General features: G+C 39.3%; 2 protein-coding genes across 2 annotated transcripts; both read right to left on the bottom strand.

Annotated features, from left to right (window-relative positions):
• Positions 1-7,141: 7,141 nt before the first annotated feature.
• On the bottom strand, positions 7,142-20,451 carry LOC112566159. Its single transcript, XM_025242152.1, has 6 exons — positions 20,416-20,451; positions 16,401-17,144; positions 15,853-16,058; positions 15,057-15,536; positions 8,205-8,554; positions 7,142-8,064 (listed from the first exon to the last, which is right to left on the bottom strand). The coding sequence occupies exons 1-6, from the start codon at positions 20,449-20,451 to the stop codon at positions 7,733-7,735; spliced, it is 2,148 nt and encodes a 715-aa protein (XP_025097937.1). The 3' UTR covers positions 7,142-7,732.
• LOC112565881 lies at positions 10,531-14,153 on the bottom strand. Its single transcript, XM_025241737.1, has 5 exons — positions 13,841-14,153; positions 12,592-12,720; positions 12,337-12,387; positions 11,930-12,043; positions 10,531-11,509 (listed from the first exon to the last, which is right to left on the bottom strand). The coding sequence occupies exons 1-5, from the start codon at positions 14,118-14,120 to the stop codon at positions 11,100-11,102; spliced, it is 984 nt and encodes a 327-aa protein (XP_025097522.1). The 5' UTR covers positions 14,121-14,153; the 3' UTR covers positions 10,531-11,099.
• Positions 20,452-21,866: the final 1,415 nt, after the last annotated feature.

Here is a 21,866-nt window from a genome sequence, read left to right as displayed (position 1 = left end):
TTCTAAATTTTAAAAACTTGATATTCATACAGGAATGTGAATCAACAGGAATCAATTATTTTTCTATAGTTTGAAAAATATACGGGAAAAAATGTAATAAAAAATGAAGGTAGGCTCCTTCATTTGTATAATTAAATGAATATCTGGAGGTGGTTTTTTTTTTTTTGGACGTGTGTGTGTGTGCAACTATGCTGTGTGTACTTGTGAGCCTGTGAATGTAAGAATGCAAGGGCAGATATATGTATGTGTCTTGTCATAATGGAGCTTGTTTTGACACATAATGTGATTACGGAAAAGTTTTACTTCGAGGATCGCTTTCTAAAAGCTTCGCCATCTCAATTCTGACTGCAGTCGTGCTTAAACCGAGCTTACCTGTATAATGTACCTGTACATCTACCTGCAAACCTCAATGTTCTCTTTCAGTTTGTTGCTGGGAAAACACACACACACACACTATCATTCCACAATGCCATATTCTTCAATCATTTAATATTTAAAAGTCATCGTCTTCATTAGTTTGTTCATGGGAGCGGATGTCAGGCTGCAAACAGTCGGAATATCCCGTTATTCGTGTCAGTTCACAACCTTCCCAGCCCTAATGGGCAACATGGCTGTCTTCTACATCACTGACTGCTGATGGTTTTGTAGATTTATTTCGCATTTCGGGAGACGAGAATGTAGTAATTTTTTTTTTTTTTTTTTTTTTGTTTTTGGTCAATCATTCGAGCACTCCTTTCTGATTCTATTACAGAATTGTTTACCAGTTTAATGAATGCAGGTTTTAATATTTTTTTGCCTAAACGAAAATACATGGCTGTAAGTAAAAACAAACTGTTCCTCGCTTTTGTTTACGTAGGAGTACGACACAGCCAGTGTTGGATATGGGGAAATCCCTTAAATAAATATAAAAATATTATTGAAAAGGATATAAATGTATGTGAGTGAAAACAAGTCGGGCTTCTATAAGTCGAAACTTCAAGGGACCTATGAAAAAAATCGGGTTACGGAAGGTTCCTTAAGGAAGTTCGTCAAAAGAAGAACATCTTTTCGCTGTGGACATATTTATTTGTGCATGTGCTCACACATCATTGTTCCCAGCAAAAAAAAGTCTATTATATACATCTGACAACAATTTCTCTTCATTTCTTTTAAAATAAAAAGTCGATGGCAGTGAGTCAAAAATGTTCATGGGTACATCTTCGCGCCACTCCATCATTCAGTGAACATCATTCTGCATGGTTCTTGCCTCCTTCAGGGTCGGAAGTGATGATGGTTCACGTGTGTTTCTATACAGAAAGGAGAACATGGGAGCGCAGGATCGACAGGGGAGGAGTAAACGATTTTCACTTCCCCACGTATAGCATACAACATACTGAGTATCCAGTTAACAGGTATATCAACCGTAAATGAAACAAATTAAGTAGTTTATTTGGGTAGGAACAAAATACAATCAAAACAGGCTCGAACGAAGATGCTCTCTCTCTCACACACACACAGTCAAGGGCGCTAACCCTGTACGCTAACAACAAGCTAAGGACCGTAACTCTGTCGAATTTACTCAAATTTTAAACAAAACAAAAGCTGACGTCACGGGTGTTACTGATAAGAGCAGTCAGGTATGGCAAGGTGCCTCACATCATCATTACAAGAATAAGGTATAACAAAAGTTTTACTCTGATACAGAAGACAAATAAATACAGTGTCGCTTAGCAGTCAGAGAAATTCTAATAAAGCAGACATTAATTATAGCGGAACTTAGATGTACAATCAGTGCTAATATAAAATGCATTACTTTGTTTTGTGTGGTTTAAATGTCGAAGAATTTCTGTTGTTGCAGACAATATTATGAGCACTATAGCCAGGCAGGCAGGTAGCCAGGGACTGACAGTTGCCTCAAGGTCCTCTTATACCAGAAAAAATAATTATCATGAACACTTGCATATTCAACTAATGATTTTCGGAACTTCAAAATATTCCAAAATGTTTACTGTAATTTACTTTATTATAAATAATTAACAGATCTCAAAACAAGTATAAGAATTTTAACATATCAACACTTAGTAAAGTCGACAGTAGCTGTCAAAAGAGTGTTTTATGGAGAGCATGATTAGACATTTACTAAAGAATGTTTTATGTAGAACATACATAAGACATTTGCTGTAGAAGAAAACCTCAAATAATCATTTTGTGGCAGATCAGTGATCTTGAACCCGTGTAACATATTCTACCTGTACATTTCACAGCTTTGTCTTCTCTTTAAAAAAAAAAAAGTACTAGTCTCTTGTAATAAAATAAAATATTACTCCATTTTGGTCTAGTATCAAAGCAGATTTTATTGCCGTCACCTTTGGATGTCTATACCGGAAGTGCAAGAACAAAACAACTAGAGTGTGAAAAACTGTTTACTATCATTCAATGTAAATACCTTCCCCTTTAACGACCTACCCTAGATCCCTGTTATTCGATGTAAGTTTCGTCTCATGAAAGACTCAAGCTATAGGTCCCTCCTCTCTCCAACATCCAGGTGATCAGCACAGGAACACATCAAGGTTGTGTCCTCTCTACATTCCTGTTCTACTTTTTCACCAGCGACTGTGTCTCAACCAACGAATTAATCAAATCAAATTAAATTTTATTTAATACCGTTTTTACAGTTTGCTGATGACACTACGATGGCAGGTCGCGTGGCAAACAACGATGACTGCGTATAGTCAAGAAGAGGATCACGTAGTGACTTGTGACAATGGTCCGAAGCTCGATGTTTCTAAAACCAAAGAGATGACAGTTCATTTCACAGGAACAGATAATGATGAGCCTTTCACTGTTCACATCAAAGCCATTCACATTAGGTTTGTGGGTTTTAACATCGCCAATGATCCCAGGTGAGCTCTCGAGAAGGCCCAGTAAGGCCTTTACCTTCCCCGTCAGCTGAAGAAATTTGGCATAAGACCGGACATTTTGATTCAGCTTTATCTGGCAGTAAGCATCTGTATACTGACATTGTTCCGTTACCACCAGGTACGTCAGTCCCACCCAAAAAACAGAAAGAACTACTTGTCCGGGTGGTATGTGCAGCTACCCAATGTACTGATATGACCTACCCCCTGTGGGCACAATTTATGCCCAGCGCGGTCTGTGCAGGGAGCGAACGATTGTCTGATGCATCCCACCCGGCCAATGGCCTGTTCTATCTCATGCCCTCTGGGGTCAGATCGGGGCGAGAACTTCGCAGTTGAAAATAGTTTCGTGAATTCTGTCGTAGCTCGTGTCAGGACCACTAATAGTGTGTTCGTTTGCAGTCTCTGAAAATCATGTACATTGCCAGTAGGCGAACAATCATCATAGTGTACCTGCTCGCGGATGTGGATTGGTATCTGTGGCCACTCTGTAATGTGTGTGTCATGTCCATTCAATCTGGGCAGTGTGTGCATGTGATAGAATGGAAGTGAGGAATAGAGAGCATGCGACAAAGAGAGATAGTATTATGTACGATCATATGTATATGGAGGTAATTTAAGGTAATCTATAACTCAAAGTACGGTTAGTAACGTCTGCAAGTATTGTCAGTCAGTCAGTCATACCCTGATCACCACCTGTGGATGAGGGGATGACATGGACAGACGCGACAGCTCACAGGGCCGCCACTCTTGTCTATTGTGTGTGACAGTCAGCAGGTCCTGTACAGGTCGACCAGTCCAGTCTTTGACCTTCGTAAGTCAGTTCTTCCTTTGACCACCGTGGCATAGTCTATCCTCCAAGATGCCTTGAAATATAGTTTTTGACAGGATTTCGTGCCGGATCACATGACCAAAGAAGACCATCTCATGTCTCCTGATTTTCACAAGTGTCAGTATGAGTGTGATCGAATAAGTGGCCACCATCATCATCATCATCATCATCATCATCATCATTATTATTACATGTTTAGTGTGAAGGTTTAGTGTGGAGGATAGACTATGCCACGGTGGTCAAAGGAAGAACTGACTTACGAAGGTCAAAGACTGGACTGGTCGACCTGTACAGGACCTGCTGACTGTCACACACAATAGACAAGAGTGGCGGCCCTGTGAGCTGTCGCGTCTGTCCATGTCATCCCCTCATCCACAGGTGGTGATCAGGGTATGACTGACTGACTGACAATACTTGCAGACGTTACTAACCGTACTTTGAGTTATAGATTACCTTAAATTACCTCCATATACATATGATCGTACATAATACTATCTCTCTTTGTCGCATGCTCTCTATTCCTCACTTCCATTCTATCACATGCACACACTGCCCAGATTGAATGGACATGACACACACATTACAGAGTGGCCACAGATACCAATCCACATCCGCGAGCAGGTACACTATGATGATTGTTCGCCTACTGGCAATGTACATGATTTTCAGAGTACCGTCACCCGTAAAGATCCATGCTATATCCATGTTTCGTGCAAGTGCCGTCACCCTAGAAGACCTGCCCGACTGGTGACAAGCTCAAAAGACTCCTTTCATGTCACTGAAGCCTCAAACATGACATCGAAATGAGAAACACAAATCTTGAGATCCTTCAGCAACACAGAGTAGCTGCATTTATCTCAATAACTTACACTAAAGAAATGTACAATTAAGCATGATTTTTGTTTTGGGGGTAGGTCTTTGATCGTAAATGTAAAAGGAAGATGTGTAGATTTTTAATGTACTTATGTACTTACACGAAGTTTGCTTAGATGAAATTTCCAGGAACGTATAAGCAAATAAAATTAATAAAATAATTGTTCTTTTACCTGTTCTAGAGCTGTGCACCTGATTTTCAGCAGCCCGACTATTCAGGACACACAAGAGACAAGTACAGGATGAGCTCTGCCCACAGACGCGTGATGTACGGACGGTTGCTTACAGCGACACATAGCGAGAAGCAAGGACCTGAAGCGTGACGACCGCTTGTAGTACACCAAGGCGTTAGAGGCACTGGGAGCGAGAGGACAGATGTTAGCGACACTCTGGGTCCCAATAAACAGGTAATAATAACGACCATGTGGGGAAAACTCTGGCACAACTAACCGTGGGATAGTCAGCGACACGCTAGGGATCATGGTACAGATGTAGATGAGAGACACGAGAAGAATCATCTTGGTCAGCGCCGTCTGGTGACCTACTTTATCTTTGCACGTCGAACTCGTCTTCTCTCGCCACTTTAACGCCGCTGTCAGTTTGATGACGGTGATGACAGCTGTGACAGACACCACTAGGAACGTGGTCATTGGCAGTGACACTGTCAGGACTGACATCTCTACTGTTTGAAACAGATCCTTGTTGTCGAGAAACAGCTGCGTGGGCACGTACCGCCATTGTACATTTCCTTCTACTTCAAGACTAACCACTGATAACTGTAGGGGGATGACAGTGTAGCCAAGCTGTATCAAGATAAAGCACACAGCCAGCAACACGCCCATAGTACGAGTGTGTAAGAGTGAAGCGGCTTTGAGCGGAAACACCACACACACGCACCTCTCTACCGCGATGATCATATTATAACAACCGGAAGTCGCGCGCAGACCATACACCATCCCAACACCACCCATGACAGTCTTCACAAAAAATTCTTCTGCGTAACTACTGTGACTGATATGAAGAAAGGCGCTGATGCAGCCCACACAAACCACACCTGTCAGGTACAGCAGGTCCACAGCAGCCAGACAGAAGAGACAGAGGTTCATTCTGTCTCGCAGACCCTGACGCCAGAACACCAGGCACGTGACCACGTTGGCGGGAATGCCGAGTATACAAATAAATAATGAGATATACCCATTGAAAACATCCTTTATGGTTTCATAAGTCTCTTCTGTGAGTAGATCACCTGAACTTTCCCAGGATACGGAGAGTGTAGACGCACCTTCACCTGTACTGTGCCTTGTGATATTCATTCTCTCAGTCGAGGACCAGTGACTTGTATAAGAAAATGAAACTTATCTTCTATGTACGTAGATCGAAACTTGTTTCTTCTTGATCCCTTTTATAAGCTTACCTGAACTACAATTTATATTTAAAGTGAAAACTAACAACGTTTCTTTCATATTTTGGAACACTTTTTTCCATTTTTTTTTAATATTTTGCAGTCTTTTTACTTCTGTATGCGAGAGTTATTTCAAGCAGGCAAGCTTTACTATTCAATAATTCTTTAAGACAACGGGTTTTATTCTTTTTGAAGGTTCTTGTTAATGTCATACTTGGTCTCTAGACTACAACACCAGCCCCGGAAAGAAATGTTTAACAAATCATTTTTCAAGAACCTAATGAGATGCCAGTAGACTGTACAAATTCTCTCGAAAATGTAAACAAGCCTGCGTTTCAGAGAATATATACCAATCTAATCTTTTTTTTTTTAAGTTTCTTCCTCGCCACAAATGTTTTCTTTAAAAAATTTGAGATTTGCTTCTCCCAGTTTGTCGATAAAATATTTGTATCTTTTCATCTAGCTGCTCTTTCTTGTTTAACATACTTACCAGGCGTTCCTTTTTTGCCTAATTAAACAATGTTTGCATTTTAAATATTAAAAAATAAAAACTATACAGGAATGTCAATTTAATTATTTTTCAATGGTTTGAAAAATATACTCAGGAAATGCAAGAACAGTTATCAAAAAAATGTGGGTGGGTTCCTATGCCTAGGGATCGATTGTACGTGTATATGTGTGTGTGCGTGCACCTGTACTGTGTGTATATGTGAGCCTGTGAATGCGAGAATGCAAGTGCAGATATATGTATGTGTCTTGTTATAATGGCGCGTGTTATGACAGATGTGGTTAACCAACAGCATCATGTCAAAATAAAGTTTATTTGACGATGAATATGTTAGCGCCGATATTTTTTTCAAATGATGTTGGAGGTTATCATATACGCCAACCAGCCAGTTACTATAATCACTGCACCATCCTGCCTCTGTTCACCGTATAGGTTGATTCTTGAATGCTATTTTTGTTTGTTGTATGCCAAGGACCAGCAGGCTCATTAGTAAAATGCAAAAGAAAGGTAAATGGCCTGCGTTGTTGGAATGATATCCACACGAGTGATGCTACAGTGGAGAAAATAATATAAACCGGCATCAACACTTACACCAGGTTCAAGAAATAATGCCATACCTTTCTTCTCAGCAACATTTTTTAATCATTTCGTATTTTCTGAAACAGTATTCATACACCAGAACAGCATTTAATACAGAGTGTACAATATTGCTGCCTATTTCTAATGAATGTGGGGTGTACTAGTGAACCACATTGATATAATTATTCAGAGAATATGTTGAAAATACAGTTTTAGTTGTCTATAAAAAGTAATGCTTTGATAAGATTGCCTGTGCACAAAGAATGCGTCTAAAATTTTAGCTGTGTACAGAAAATGTTGATAAATCTACAAAGAATAATATATTAACGATATCACGGGGGCAAAGAAAATGTTAATAATATTAGTATGAGCAGAGAATAACATTCTTTGCTTAGTACAGAGAACAAAATGTTGTTTGTTTACACAGAATGGTATGTTGATAACATTGTGTACAAAGAATACTATTGCTTACAGAAAATAACAAAGTTACTAGATTGTACAGAGAATAATGTTGACAAGTTGTGTGATGTCTGTCACCTGGTGCTGCAAGACAAGAAATGTTACCTCACTTAAATGGCATTATGTGGTAAGGCATTGGAATGGAAGAGAGACAGACACTACAACAGGTGAGAGAGAGAGTTTCATTCACAAGCACCTTGCTCGTCCTCAGGAGAGACAATTATGAGCTGTGACGTACACCGGGAGATGGCGTACAGTCGGTCATCGATAACACGAGGCTTGAGGCAGACGACAACTTTTCTCTCCAGACCACGAACACCGTCTCCATCCGTCACCCACACCACGTTGGTGCGCGCAGTGGCCACGTCCTCAATTTCATCCTCTTCCATCACCCGCACTGGAATACCCGCGTCTCTCAGACCCTTCACCATACCCGAGTTGTTACTGTTGTCACCCCAATACAACACCAGAACGTCTCTCCACTGCAGACCGGGTGGGCCTGCGGATGCAGTCTCTGTGAACATTCACGATCAATTTCTTGTTTAGTCAGAATGAAATAACACACAGATAAATATAAATAATTGAGTCTTATCTGTCACACAGGAAAATATTCAACTTGCAACATTAGCTACACTATAAAATATGAACACCTACCCGGAACACCAACATGTAGTTTGTGTAGCAGGCTGGCCACCTCACGACCGCACGTGACACATCCACCTGGCCAATCACCTGAGTGACCCTGACCATTGTGAGACAGTCGCCTGACTGGCGGACCGTCTGTGTAGTCGGGTACCCCACGCTTACTGTAAGGGTGGACGTCAAAGCTAGCGATATTCAAGTCCTGCTCGATTTCCCTGATCACAGCTGGCGGAGAGCGGAGAGGTCTGGTTAAATATTCCACTTGCCAGCCGGCGGGCGCGAATCCATGGTAACAACTTGCCGCCCAAAGATGGAGAAGAGGAACTCGTGTCAGCAGCTTGGCACAGAAAGCCGGGAACTTTCTGTCACAGACATGAGTGTTACAGACAGTGGATATTACAAGTTATATTATGTACTGTTGCTGACGAGTGTTACAGAAAATTAAGATAACACGTTAAACTATTTTCCCTGTCAAAGACTTGTTACATGCAGTGGTGATTATGTTACACTATGTACTGTCAATGATGGGTGTTTGTGCTTGTGTATTAATTATGCCTATGCATGACACAAATATCAATAGTCACCTATATTAAATTCGTCACCTCAAACCAATTTTGTCCGGTTAATCTTAACTTTTGATTTGTTTGTTCATCTCAAGGTGTGAACACAACACTTCTGTAAGATATAACTGTTTCACACCTGTCCTGGCCTCGTATGCATGGAGACAGGGTACGTACGGTATTTAAGCGCGTAATCCGGGAAGACAGCAGCGAAACATCGGTATGCATGGAAGCTCCGATAAGCTATCCGTCCTCGCTAATCGCGGATAAAATTATCGGAGCTCTCAGGACCGAAAAAGTCGTGACTGGCGAATAAAAATGGCAGCGCTCATAGTTTTCCAGTGGCGACAACGTCGATTGTTCAGAACGGATGTTTCGTGGAAGTCCCCCACTTGAAGTCAATGACGATTGTAAATTATATAGAAAATTTTGTTTTAACCATGAAAACATGCTGGTGCTGGCCGAGGAAGTGGGATGCGAGATCGCTGACACCAGTCGGCAAGGTGCATTAACACCTTGGTTACAAATTCAACACGTGTGGGGTTAGGTGACTGGTGTATATTAATGGACTGTTAGTCGTAATGTGGAGAGTCACTTGGCTCTGGCGAGCATATAATGAAATTTCATTGCCAGAGTAAGGTCGTGCCAAAGAGGCAAAGAGGCCGATACACCAGGCCTCCAGATTTACAAACATAATTGGGTTTATCGACGGCATTTTGATTCAAACTCCAACTGAACAAAAGAACGAATTGTTCCACCACAAGGGATGTCGAGCCATCAAAGTTTAATTAAGAATCATGCATTTTGCTTCATGTCTATTTTATCTTCCCCTTCCTCTCCCACAACCCCATCCTTCCCACTGCATGTGTGTGTGAACTGTATTTACATCCCCAAACACTATTTTAAATGTAACAGGTTATGGTTCTGGTAGGTGGAAGCATGGATTGGCGACATATTTATGGTTTCTGGACCAGTTTTCACCAAAGTTATTTTTTTCAAGCCCTTCTAGGATTTCCATGATAAGGTGGGTTATACTGATGTACTGTGCATTACACAGTAAGATACAAAAAATATGCATTATGGAAAGCTAGGCACTTAAGTGCTTTAGCAATTTTAAATAATAATTAGAATGTTTAATGCAATAAACAATAAAATATATTGTATAAAATTTTACCACTACAGTAAAAATGCATTTTCAGTGTGGCATCTACAAATGTTACTTAAAGGAAAAAAAGGATCTAAATATGCTGCTCACAGTTTGTAACATCAAATTACAGACAAAAAAGAGTAATTATAATCATTGCCAAAGTTCTGCACATGCCACTGTTGAAAGAGCAACTGATGCTGACAATGCTACAGCCATGACAACTGAAGCTGACAAAGAGCAGCTAATGCTTACAAAACAATGCTGACACTGACTCTGACAACTTCGACTTTATCCAGTGAAAGCTTGTCAGGTCATAACAGCATGTGTGATGTTACACAACTGTGCCAGACAACTGAAATGACTCGAACTCTGATTTATCAGAAAATGAAATGGAGGAGCAAAGATAAATTGCTGCTGGTAAAGAGGCTCACAAGCAAGTAATTAATAACTTCCTCTGAAAGTTTGACGGGTATGTGTGATTTTGTAGAAACCAAGCATATTCTCTAAAGATTAAAAAATGGCACATTGCCCATAAGGTGGCTATGGTTGCACAGATACACAATTTGAAACCAGAGCATGTGTTATTGTGTGTTCACTAACAATTCACCCAACACACACTACAGAAGCTATCTAAAGTCCAAAAGTTTATTCATAACCCTCTCAGGGGAATTTAGGGCAAATGGTAATATTCACAGTAATGCAATAAAGATAGGTACAGAATATGTGGTGAAGCTGGCCTTTGTCATTCTTACAAATTTTAAGAGGTTCATTAAAACATCCTTTTTTACTAATACAGAATAATGAAACTTGTATTAGTTTGGATTATTCCAATAGATATTGGAAACTAATTCCCATCTGTCTGCTTTTAAAAAGTCACAAAAAAGTAGAGTGGTGTTCATCCCCAATAACGTTCAGACTGCAGTTTTTACACAGATCTTTGCTTGCAAATAAAACTAATTTCACTGCTGTTTTTTCAGGAAATCATGAATCAGGAAATCATGAATATTATCTTTTTCTTAAAATATTAAAAAAAATTTCTGATTGACCTACATCCAAGAGAACCTAACATTTTTCGAGTGTCTTTTAACAAATAAAAACCTCAAACTATCAGAGTTCTGCAGTAGAAGAGGCTTTTACCTGAACCAACACAGGTAAAAAAATATCTTGAATAAGAATTCTTCAGACAGATAACAAAACAAATCATTTTTCTGGTTGTGTAGACACAGAACTCTCACCTAAAATGCCCAGCTCCAACTCCAGTTTCCTGATTTCTAAATCAATTTTTCTTTCTTTTTTCTTGGAAAGAGCTTCAAGTGCATTGTTTTTACTAATTTCACTCAGAAGCCATTCCTCCACTAAGTCATGATGGTTCTTCAAAACTTGAATGAGTGATAAGTCACCCAGCCATTTTTCTTTTTCACTCCATGACAATTTCTCAAGACAAGATTTTTTCCTCTTTTCACCCGTGCTTAGTTTTTCTTCACATGATGGTGATGCCCACTGTGAGTGCCCAGATACTGGTTGTTGAGATGTGGATAAATCAGCATCCAGTAAGGTGTCCACACTTCCATTATGATGGTTAACTTCTGTGCAAACAACCGCAGTATCGTCTGCACAAAGAACAGCAAGGAAAGCTTCAATGTTAATTTCCTTTGTAAAGTTTGTGGCCATGTAGTTTCTTAATTCAGAAATTTATGAAACACACAATGACTTTGTTTGTAAATATATTTATAAAACATATATTTATTTTGCAAATTTATAGTCATTTTTCTAAAATTATTATAGAGCGTAAAGGACCAAACATACACATACCTAGATGTTGTGCCTCAGCTGTTCTCATCTTAAACCTTCAGTTCATTGGTATTTATTGTTGCCATTCAAGAATGTTTTGAAGTGCATCCTCTACTTTTACTTATCTTGTATTTATTTAATAATGTCATATTAACATTCACATGTGTGTCTTCTTTAATAGTTACCGAAGAAGTACATTTGTATTCATGCCTGATTAGTGATTAGTTTTAGCAGTATACCTGGTAGACGTGGCAGGGTAGCTACTGGCAACTGATGGCAGGAATTAGGGTAGAGTCTTGAGCCATTTGATTCACCAGACCACTGTGAGTACCCTTGCTGAGCATCAAAGACAACTGGAGAAGGAATTAATTTATCTCTTCAACATGTAATCTAATTTTCTTGAACTAAACCAGTTAAGTACACTGATTAAGCTATCATGTAATGATAAATGATAGCAATATTGTTTTTTGTTTGGGGCCCATTTTTTCAATAAATGTATGCCATTGAAACAAAAGCACGCTAGGATAAGCATGGTTACCGTAACCAATTTTTGTAAAAATTTATGCTATTTTTCTCCCATGAACTGGATTTCAATTTAGAAACATACTTTACAAAATAAAGTAAGATACACAGTTGTTTCCCTTACCTTGACTGTCAAAGTCAAGTTGACTTCCACAGGTGGGATTTTCACTTTTAACTGTAATAAAGGAGCAAGGTAAAAGTCACCTTTTTCAATTCATTGTATGCATTTTATGTAAATAAAGTATTAAATGAAATTAACTTTTGTATGTCTTTCAAAATAATTATTAATAATACAATATAAATACACAGGAGAAAAGCAAATTATAACGCATTGATTAAAAAATTACTGATCATCAAAACATTCTTTTCAAAGGCTTACCATTTATTTCATTTATCACGTTGGCTTTGTTACCAATAATCTTCAATATCAAGTCTTCGTACGGTGCAGGCGGTGGAGGTTGTCCTCCAACAGTTTTCTTGTTAGCTCGCAGCTTGTTCGAGACAGCACCTTTTAGAGATTAAGAATGATAACTGCCAATTTTACTTGCTCTCATTAGAAAATAAGAATAATCTGGCACAGATAGCTAATAATAATATAATAATAAATAAATTTGCAAAGTGCATTTCCTTGTGTGGATGTGTGCTCAATGTTCTACATGCAAAAGATAACAAAACAAACTAAAAGACAAATACATGTTTTTTAAAAAAAAAGTGTCAGAAAGTGATGACAATTCCTGACAATTATGAATTATGTGCATGGATGAAAATGAAACGAGTGAGCGAAGTTGCATAGATTATACAGAATATTTCTTTAAAACTTCTTAAAGAGCAAGCTTTAACTCCTAAAAATCAAATGGCCACAGAAACAAGCATCACTTAAAAATGCTAAATGGTGTGCCTGTATGTCCAAGACAGGAACAGTTTAAACACTTGTCCATGCTAAGATCATTGGTTTGAAGTTGGGAAATTTTGATTTTTTTTTTTTTTAACCAATATAAGTTGTCAGGAAATTGGCATTTTGCCAAAACCTGAAGGTTTCCTGGCATAAGAACACCTTTTATTAAATTCAGGCAAACTTTATGCTATGCCAAAGTGTACGTAGAAGCAATATATATATTTGAAATATTTTTTTACCGTCAACATTTCAGCTGCTCAATTATAAATGAATGGTCGGGGATGTGATGATATGGTAAGCAGAATTTTTTGAGGCAATCAGGTGACATAAGCCAGGGGAAGGGGGACAGGGAGAGAAACTAGAGTAGCGTAGACTACATACGTCCGTAAAAGGGTACTGTACCTGGAAAATGGGGATGGATAGTCACCTATATTTAGAAGGAGCACTTACTTTAATATTTATATAATAGCACACTTTCCTTACTTACAATTGCCATCAGGGATTAATTAAGCTTGTCATTTATCAAAGACATTATAATCGAGTGTTCAATGCAGAATGTCCAGTGAATGCATCAAACATTATTCAACATATACTACAATATATGTTACACTTAACACCCTTTTAACCTCAAATAATAATAAAAATAATAATAATACACATGGGATTATCAGTGGACTGATATAACGAATTAAACACAAACTTCAACTGAACAGCTATATTTGTAAATATTTACCTCTCATGGCTCTCCATTTATCCCTGCATTCGTTGGGTTTTCTCTGTGCTACCCCACAGAGATTCACCTTTTGCGTGATGCCATTCCAAATTTCATTTTTTCGTTGTTGACTCACAGTTTCGTTACCAAATAAAATGCAGTGTTTGTGGGAGATCTCGTTCAGCAATATTAAAACTTCAGACTCGCTGAAGTTAGCCTTGCGCACACGTTTACTTTGGGACATTTTAAAGTTTCGTACGCACACTAGACTAATCGCAAAGCCGTCTGCCCGCCAACCCATTGTTTGCAGGAACCAACAGGTCACGTGATACACATGGGCGGCCGCCATGTTGTGCAGCAAGCAGACGACACAGGTGACAGGTAGAGATCATACGTTTGTGTGACAGCATCCACCACGGTCTTCATTTACTGTAAGGTCCGTGGCTGCTATAGTACTTTATAGTGCTATAGCGGCAACCAGAAGGGTTTTTGAAAGATAAATTAAAAATGTCTGAGATCGGCGTTCGTCCTTGCGATACCTCGCCCTAAACTGAATTATCAGCAGCACCCAAGCCCTGCAATTTTGTCAATTGTTCCAAAATGTGCTAGTGATTTCAAACCATAAGCCCTTACTGTAGGTTTTCCACCAGACCTAACATTGTTGTTTGATGTATCATTAGTGAACAATGATAAAGATTTTATTTTTAATTCTCCTTAAAAAATATTTCTCTGATAGAAACATCAGTTGCATGCAGCACTGTTTTTAATGGATCTTGTGTAACACACCAGGGTTTGCACATGTACTTTCACATGATTGCATACAGATGAACAAGCATCTAGTCACTAAATCATGTACTGTTTTATGAACTTTTATATTTCTACAATGTTCGTTTGCATATCACACAAATGCTTAAAAAACAAAATGATTACAACCACAACAAATCTGCATTTAAATATACGTCTTCCATAGGAAATTAAATCATGATATGTTATTGACACAGATAATTTGCAAATGTACTTTACTGTTCCTCCTGTCATATTTACACATGGATCACAGAGAGCAATGAAGGACGTATAGGGATCGAGCGTACTGCACACAATACCGTCCGCCCTAGCAGACGTGAAGTCGATGAGATCAAATGGAAACAAAAGCAATAGGGAATGTGTTATTTAACTTGTTGCACATACATACAGGGCCTGATTATAAAATAAATTGCATCGCACGCTGCACACTGACCTGTATTCAGGACCCGCTTCATCAGCGATGACGTACAGTGGCCCTCCGCTCGCCATCTCTGACAAGTCGTCCACGGCCTCTTCCAAGTCTAGAACTTGGTCAAAATCATAGTGATGTATGTGAATCTCACCGGGTGCCACACCTGCTGCCCCTTGTGTGCTTACAGTCTGCAGCAGGTGATACAACATGATGCTCGCTGCACGACTCCCCCGCCAGGTACTCACGATATGGACAGCGTGGCCACACAGAAACCAGTCTGTGCTCTTCAGCAGCAGCACAACGGTTTTACCTGTACCTGGTGGTCCAGCCACAAACAGTCTGGACGGCGCCATGTTGAGCAGTTGAACTTGCTCCGGGAACAGTGTTATTTGAGCAGTGTAGCACTCTCCCGTCCAGGACACAGCCTGACCCAGGGTTTTGACACTCAGACGTACAGGAGATGTGGATGGTACAGTCACTGTTGTCGCCGGACCACAGAACCTATCAAAATAAAATCAACTCACATGAAGCTTAGAAGTTTCCGTAAAAGCAGGTGAAAAACAACAACAAAACAACTAAAAGAGTTAATCATAAACTACTTGCAAACTGTCATTAAGTTTCTGTTTCCCTTTGTTAAGCCCAACCACTCTATAGACCTTTAGTTTGCAGTTTGATTGTATCCCCACTGAAGGTAACCTACATTTTAATAGTTTGCATCCCGAGGGAGAGTAACCTTTATTTTAATAGTTTGTATCCCCAGTGAGCGTAACCTATATTTTAATAACTAGATTTTACCCCCACTGAGTTAAATCTTTACCTAGCTACCAGTATCCTGTACAAGCCACGGGTCATGTGACTGTCAGGGCCAAACCCAGCCACACGTCGCTGCCACCAGTTCTCGAGTTCCCTCACCAAGCCATCACTGATGTCCCACGGTGTCTTGGGGTCGAACAACTGATCAGAGCAAAGGCACAAACCAGCGATGGCGGCGGGATCGGTTATTCCCAGACACCGACACAAGTCCTGTAAGAAAATAATGGTTCTAAATTAATAAATCCAGCATACCGGGCAAGCCAGATTCTCACAGTTCTAGTGCCTGACTGACTTAAAACAGCACTAAATATATGAAAAAGGTAACAGTGTCTTTCGCTAATTTACGATTGTAAATGAGACGGGAAGAATTTCAAAATGATAAACAAATAAGCTCATCTTTTATAAGGCATTTGGTGTGTTTAAGAAAGTTTCAGCCTGAAAATCTGCGCTCCATTCTGTGTGACTTGGAGTGAAGAAAAGTCAACAGGTTATTCATGTATAAAAATATAAGCACCGAATCTCTACATGGGGCGTAGGCAAGAGGTTTGTTACCTGAGACAGTTGTGGATCGCCGGAAATAGACTGTTGTACCTGACTAACCGTGAGGTTAGGAACAGCGATCGTCTTAGTGATGCGCAGACCGTTAGCAATGTCCGACACCAGGTGAGACAACATGGCCTCCGCTTTGTCCAACTGTGAGATTGCTTCTTTCAGTTTCTTTCTAATGATGCTGTCTTCATTTTGTTTTGACAAATTCAGTTGTTTTAGGTTGCTTCCAACGGATTTGATCTCGCAGACGACTAAACCGTAACAACGGTGAATAACAAGCACATCAAAGTCGCCATCTTTCCAGTTTCGCGGCAGAGCAGGAGGAAGGTTGGCCGGGAGGGGCAGGCGGGTAGTCGCGGCAGCTGCAGCAGCATAACAAGGTTCCCCCAGGTACTTTCCGAACTGAAGTTGGATGAGTCCAACAAAAACTTCGCTGTATAGTTCCGACATTTTCTTGAGACAAAACAAAACCCGCTGCATGGCGTCGTCATCTCTCACATCGCTGTCCTGGACCCGAGTAGGCTGACGAATGGAAGACTTTACAGCACATTGTGATTTCATCATCGTCTGTTTGGACTGATCGGTCTGTCCGGCTGATGCCTGAAGGACCAAAACTTCCTGACCAGCAATCACCTCTCTGGTCATCGGCACGCGGTTGACGTGGACAGGAGGCAGGAAGTAGGCGTGAGAGTCCAGATCGGGGAAGGCGTACTGAATCCACTGCAGCCAGAATGTCTGTTCTCTTTCCTTTGACAAATATATTTTGTAAAACTGTTAAAAACATAATCGCACACAATAATCTTGAGTGCGACAATAAACATCTGCCACGATATTTTTTTTTCAAATTTGTTAGGCTACAGAAAACCAGTTTTATTAGCATCCTTAATCAAACTCTCTTCACGATCTGAGACATCGAAAGCAAAAGAAAATAATTACCACAAAGACAAAAACTGAACATGTAAACATAGAGCTGTGGAGATGTTAGCTCCTCCTGCCTTCTGGAATAACTTGTAAATCTATTTACTCTTTTTATGCTTTATTATTTGGCAACGATATGTATTTGAACTCTATTATCGACCTGGACACCATTTTATTAGAAGCCAAAATTAATTTTTATAAATACACATTAGATAACGAACATGCCAACAATGTAAATATATCTTCAACATCTAATGAAAGATACCAAATGAAAAAAATTATTCCATAAACGAGAAACTTCATAAATAATTACAAAATGGAATACATTTTATAGAGCGGTGTTCTGTTGTATGTCGCATCCCAAATTAAACAAAGACAAAAAGAATTATGAGGTAGACTCCTCCTCACCACGACTTAATACATCATCATTGTCACATACAATGTCACAAACAGTTGTCTCCATGCAAAGTGTACTCACAACAGAAGAGGTTTGTTTCTGCAGGCCTCCCCCCGTGCAACACGTGTCATCCTCTTTTGTTTCTGACTCTTGTACGCAACTACTCTCGACCTGCAAGAAATTATTTCAACACACCAAGAACTTTCTACCATAAACAAATAAACATGCATTTTAAGGAAGAATACCTGACATTGTAATTTCTCTAGACTGTGGGAAGACATTGTTGGAGCGTGTGAAGGTTAGCAAGGAGTAGAAGCCAGGTGGGACCTGTAGGTGTGTCTTTCATTACTGTGTTGTGAAGATGGCGGAATATTTCACTATTTTTTTTCAACTCCCGCTTGACTCAGATCCCATTCCAGACTTCTGGAAACTATGTAATATTCCATTTCCATAGAAAGCTACGTGGCACTAATCTCCTTTATAATGAAAAACCGGAGCAGTTGTCAAACATGTTATCCAAATTCTACAGAGGATACATTCCAATTATACATGCAGAGCGGAGAGGGATGATGACAAGGCGAAGATGTTTGTCATGAAGAAATACTAAAGGCACCTGTAGGACTTTTTTTGGCTGACATTAGTACAATGAAAGATTGATATCTGATGTCGATCTTGCACATCAAAAGGTTTTGTGAATAACATATTTATTGACAGCAGACCTTTTGTGAGCGGTTGCTAAGCTAATATTGTTTAAAATATTATATCTCTACAAGGTTATGATTTCCCCATTTTGTAGAATAGAAAAGTTATTAACTTGATGCTACATTTTTTACCATATTGCACTTGATTCTGCATTGTTTATCCTGTTACAGGGTTAGCATTAGGATCATGGCCTTTGTCGATTTTTAACCCTTTATTGTCTTGAAAATTTGAAAGAACTTAATGACAAAAAAACAGAAGAGATTTCAAGTTTCAAGTTAATAGAAAGGTGGTGATGTTGTTACCCTTATGTGATATGAAAACTTCTTGAGATTGTTCACTTATATTAGAAACTGTTTTAACTGCAGGCTTTATATGGACGTCAACTCAAACAAACAGTTCGTACTTACCACTGTAAATTCTTGTGTCTGGTTGTCTCCAGTGGCGCCACCTCTTCTTGTGCCTGCCCCTCTCCTACGGCCTCTGGGTGTCCTCTTTCAAACAATTAAATCAACATTCTATCATAATCAAATAAACATATTTCAAGCAGCTACCCTTCTTCTCCCCAAGAGGAATATTTCTGGGCACGAAATGTGTGTAATGACCATCGACAACTCTGGAAATCTCTTCTACACAAGTCGCCCACAGCTGCAGACAAAAGTCTGGTATACTTCTCTACTAAGCAAAAAATCTCTGAAACTACCCATGCACCCTTGCTAGATTCTGCAAAGTGAAAAGCAAGAGAGTTTAAATGTCTGATCGAGCATCAACTATTGTCTTCTGTAGAAAAATGAGGTTGAACGAGCGGACATTATTGTCATCTTTGTGAGACTGATGTTGAATGAGAGTATAAAAGGTAAACAGCCTGGAGTGGGGCAGGACAACACGGGGATGTCTCATGTCAAGATTTGTACACTTTAAATATCAGTTAGCTTTAAAGATTTGTTCACTTGAAAGCAGCAGGACCAAAAGCCACCTCGATTTGTTCGCTTGGACACACTTTCTACTTCCTTAGCACAGCAACGAGTTAACCATCAGTATTTGTTGGATTTTTTTAAGTGAAACTGTTTCATTTACTTTTTCTTACAGTCACTATTTGATGTTGTCTGACAAGTTTAAGTACGTGTGTTCTGTGGTATGGTGTGGGCTGTATTGTAGTTTTCTTGTTTCTGCTTCTACCTTTGAGGCCTCTTTCCTGTTGTCTCGCTGTTATTTGTTCTATTGTTTCTGCTGTCTCGCTATTCTTTTCTCTCCTTTTTTTCTGTCTTCTTACTATTATCTGTTTTATTTTCCTGTTGTCTCACAATTACTTGTTTCTATTGTTTTCTATGCTGCAACGTTGCCCCACAAAGTGGTCCTTTCTTTTGTTTTAGCGCCTGTGTGTGCAGTTTTATGCAGTATGCGATAGTATGCAGTATTGTGCAATATAATTATATGCAGTATTTACTACAAAAAGATTTAGTCATTATCGAAAGTTCTTTGACGTTGTCAATAAAAGTAAAAGGAGTGTTGTGATGATGATGATGATGATGATGCAACTAGAGCTATATCACCAGCCCAGATACTAGGTTCTGACTGAGCTTCTGGACAACTAGTACTCAATTTCGATGACAGTGCTAAGATACTGTGAATCAAGGACAGCACCATGAGAAATAACAGAGAGATCTTTTGATGTGTAAGTACAGCGAGACTAAAGCCCAACCCAACTGACTTGATGCAGTGTCGTGTGCATAACTACGTCACTCTGTCAACAAACACTTTCACATTCAATGATATATAGCCAGTAAAGAAAGCAATAAGCAAGTAAAGGATTTATAGAAAGAATAAAGAAAAACTCATTCCAGCAGAATGAATCTTAATAACAATACAATTCAACTTACACTAGGAAGCAGCTCACTCAGCTTTTACTAATAACAACACCAGCATAACAATACATCAGCAACAAAAAACGCCATCAGACTCTCACACAGCCAAACAGGTGTAAACAGGTATTTTGTTACTTACCGCCGGCCGGCCCGATTTCTGAAGTTCTGCTCCCATGACACAAATTTTCTCTAGTGTCTTGTCCTGAGCCTGCTGACCCTCGTGCGGATCGTTTGATCTACTCACTTCCTTCAAGCAACTTTGTCAACATATCGGTAACTTTCTATCATATACAAACATAAATTGTAAGGTTTATTTATCTGATAAACTTATTATAACAGCAATGAACCCTCAGTAAAGTGGGCAGCTCAAAAGAAAGTTTGTGAGTCTTTTCTCAATCGGTCTGGTAGGACATTTACGATCTGATCCACAAATACATCCAGGTTCTTTTACCTCAGGGGTTTGCCGCAATTTCCTCTTGCTTTTGACATCATAATGTAGGGCTTGACTCGGGGTTAAGGGTTTGTCATACTGTTGAAAACATGTTTGTCATACTGTAGCAGACGTGCTAGGCATCTTTCGAGGTCACGTGATGCTGCCATCTGAAACTAGGTACGACCTTAGATTCTATTTCCTGTTTCCTTTTTCATCCTCTCTTCCTTTTTTTTTTTTTTTTCACTGAAAAGTAAAGTGCAACTTGACTGTCCAAACTTCAGTAACAAAAGTATGTATAAGAGACAGGCAGGTCACTTGTCTGGTGTGCTTCTGACGCAGTAGCCGAATGGTTCATGTACACATTCGTCAGGTCCTCCCAGAAACACAGAGATACGCCATCAGGACATGTCCAAAGCTAGCAAAGCGAGTCGAGAGAGAAAAAAGTTATTTTGTAGACAATAGCGGGTACAAAATAAAAAAAAATAAGGAACACTTTCATGTCTGTAATGGGGTAAGAATGGAAATAAATATCTCGGGAATAACTGGTGTACTTAACAGTCTATAACTTACGACAGGTCTTTGTCCCCTTAGAAAGAGTGTATGTGTGTGTGTGTGCGTGCTCCCTTCAAAACTTTGTATCTAAATTTTTATAGGAAATATATGCAGTGTGTGTACGAATGTTAAGGATTAAGGAATTATCCGAAAGAGCGAGCAGTGTTTACCAGAAAGACCGTGAGAACTGTAGAATAGGATTCAAAGTTCTGACTGTCAGACAAGAGGTCACGCCACGGTCTCCAAATGGAGTTGTGTAATGCCTAGTCGAGGTAAAAGGTTTCACACAAGTGTTTATTTTCAGGTAATCTTTATGCAAGTTTATGAAGATGTACAAACAGGTAAACTCTTTTAATAACTTCGAGGATGCATGAAGCAAATTCTTTTTATGTTTAACCTTTTTATAGTCATGCTGAGTTCATGATTATGTTGGTCTTGAGTTCCAAATAGGTAACTATAATAATTATGTTGAAATGAGGAATGAATGTGATTTTCTGTAATGGACGAAAGAAATGTATTTATCGATTAAGTGCACGTTACAGATTCCACTAGGGAAGCACGTCAGTGTCTGTACAACTCCTCGCAGTGTACGGTGATAACAAAGT

This window comes from Pomacea canaliculata, linkage group LG6, assembly GCF_003073045.1.
Source record: "Pomacea canaliculata isolate SZHN2017 linkage group LG6, ASM307304v1, whole genome shotgun sequence".
In the NCBI taxonomy this organism is placed as follows: domain Eukaryota; kingdom Metazoa; phylum Mollusca; class Gastropoda; order Architaenioglossa; family Ampullariidae; genus Pomacea; species Pomacea canaliculata.
The sequence above is the reverse complement of the archived record's forward strand: the minus strand, read 5'-3'. Positions and strand labels throughout refer to the sequence as shown.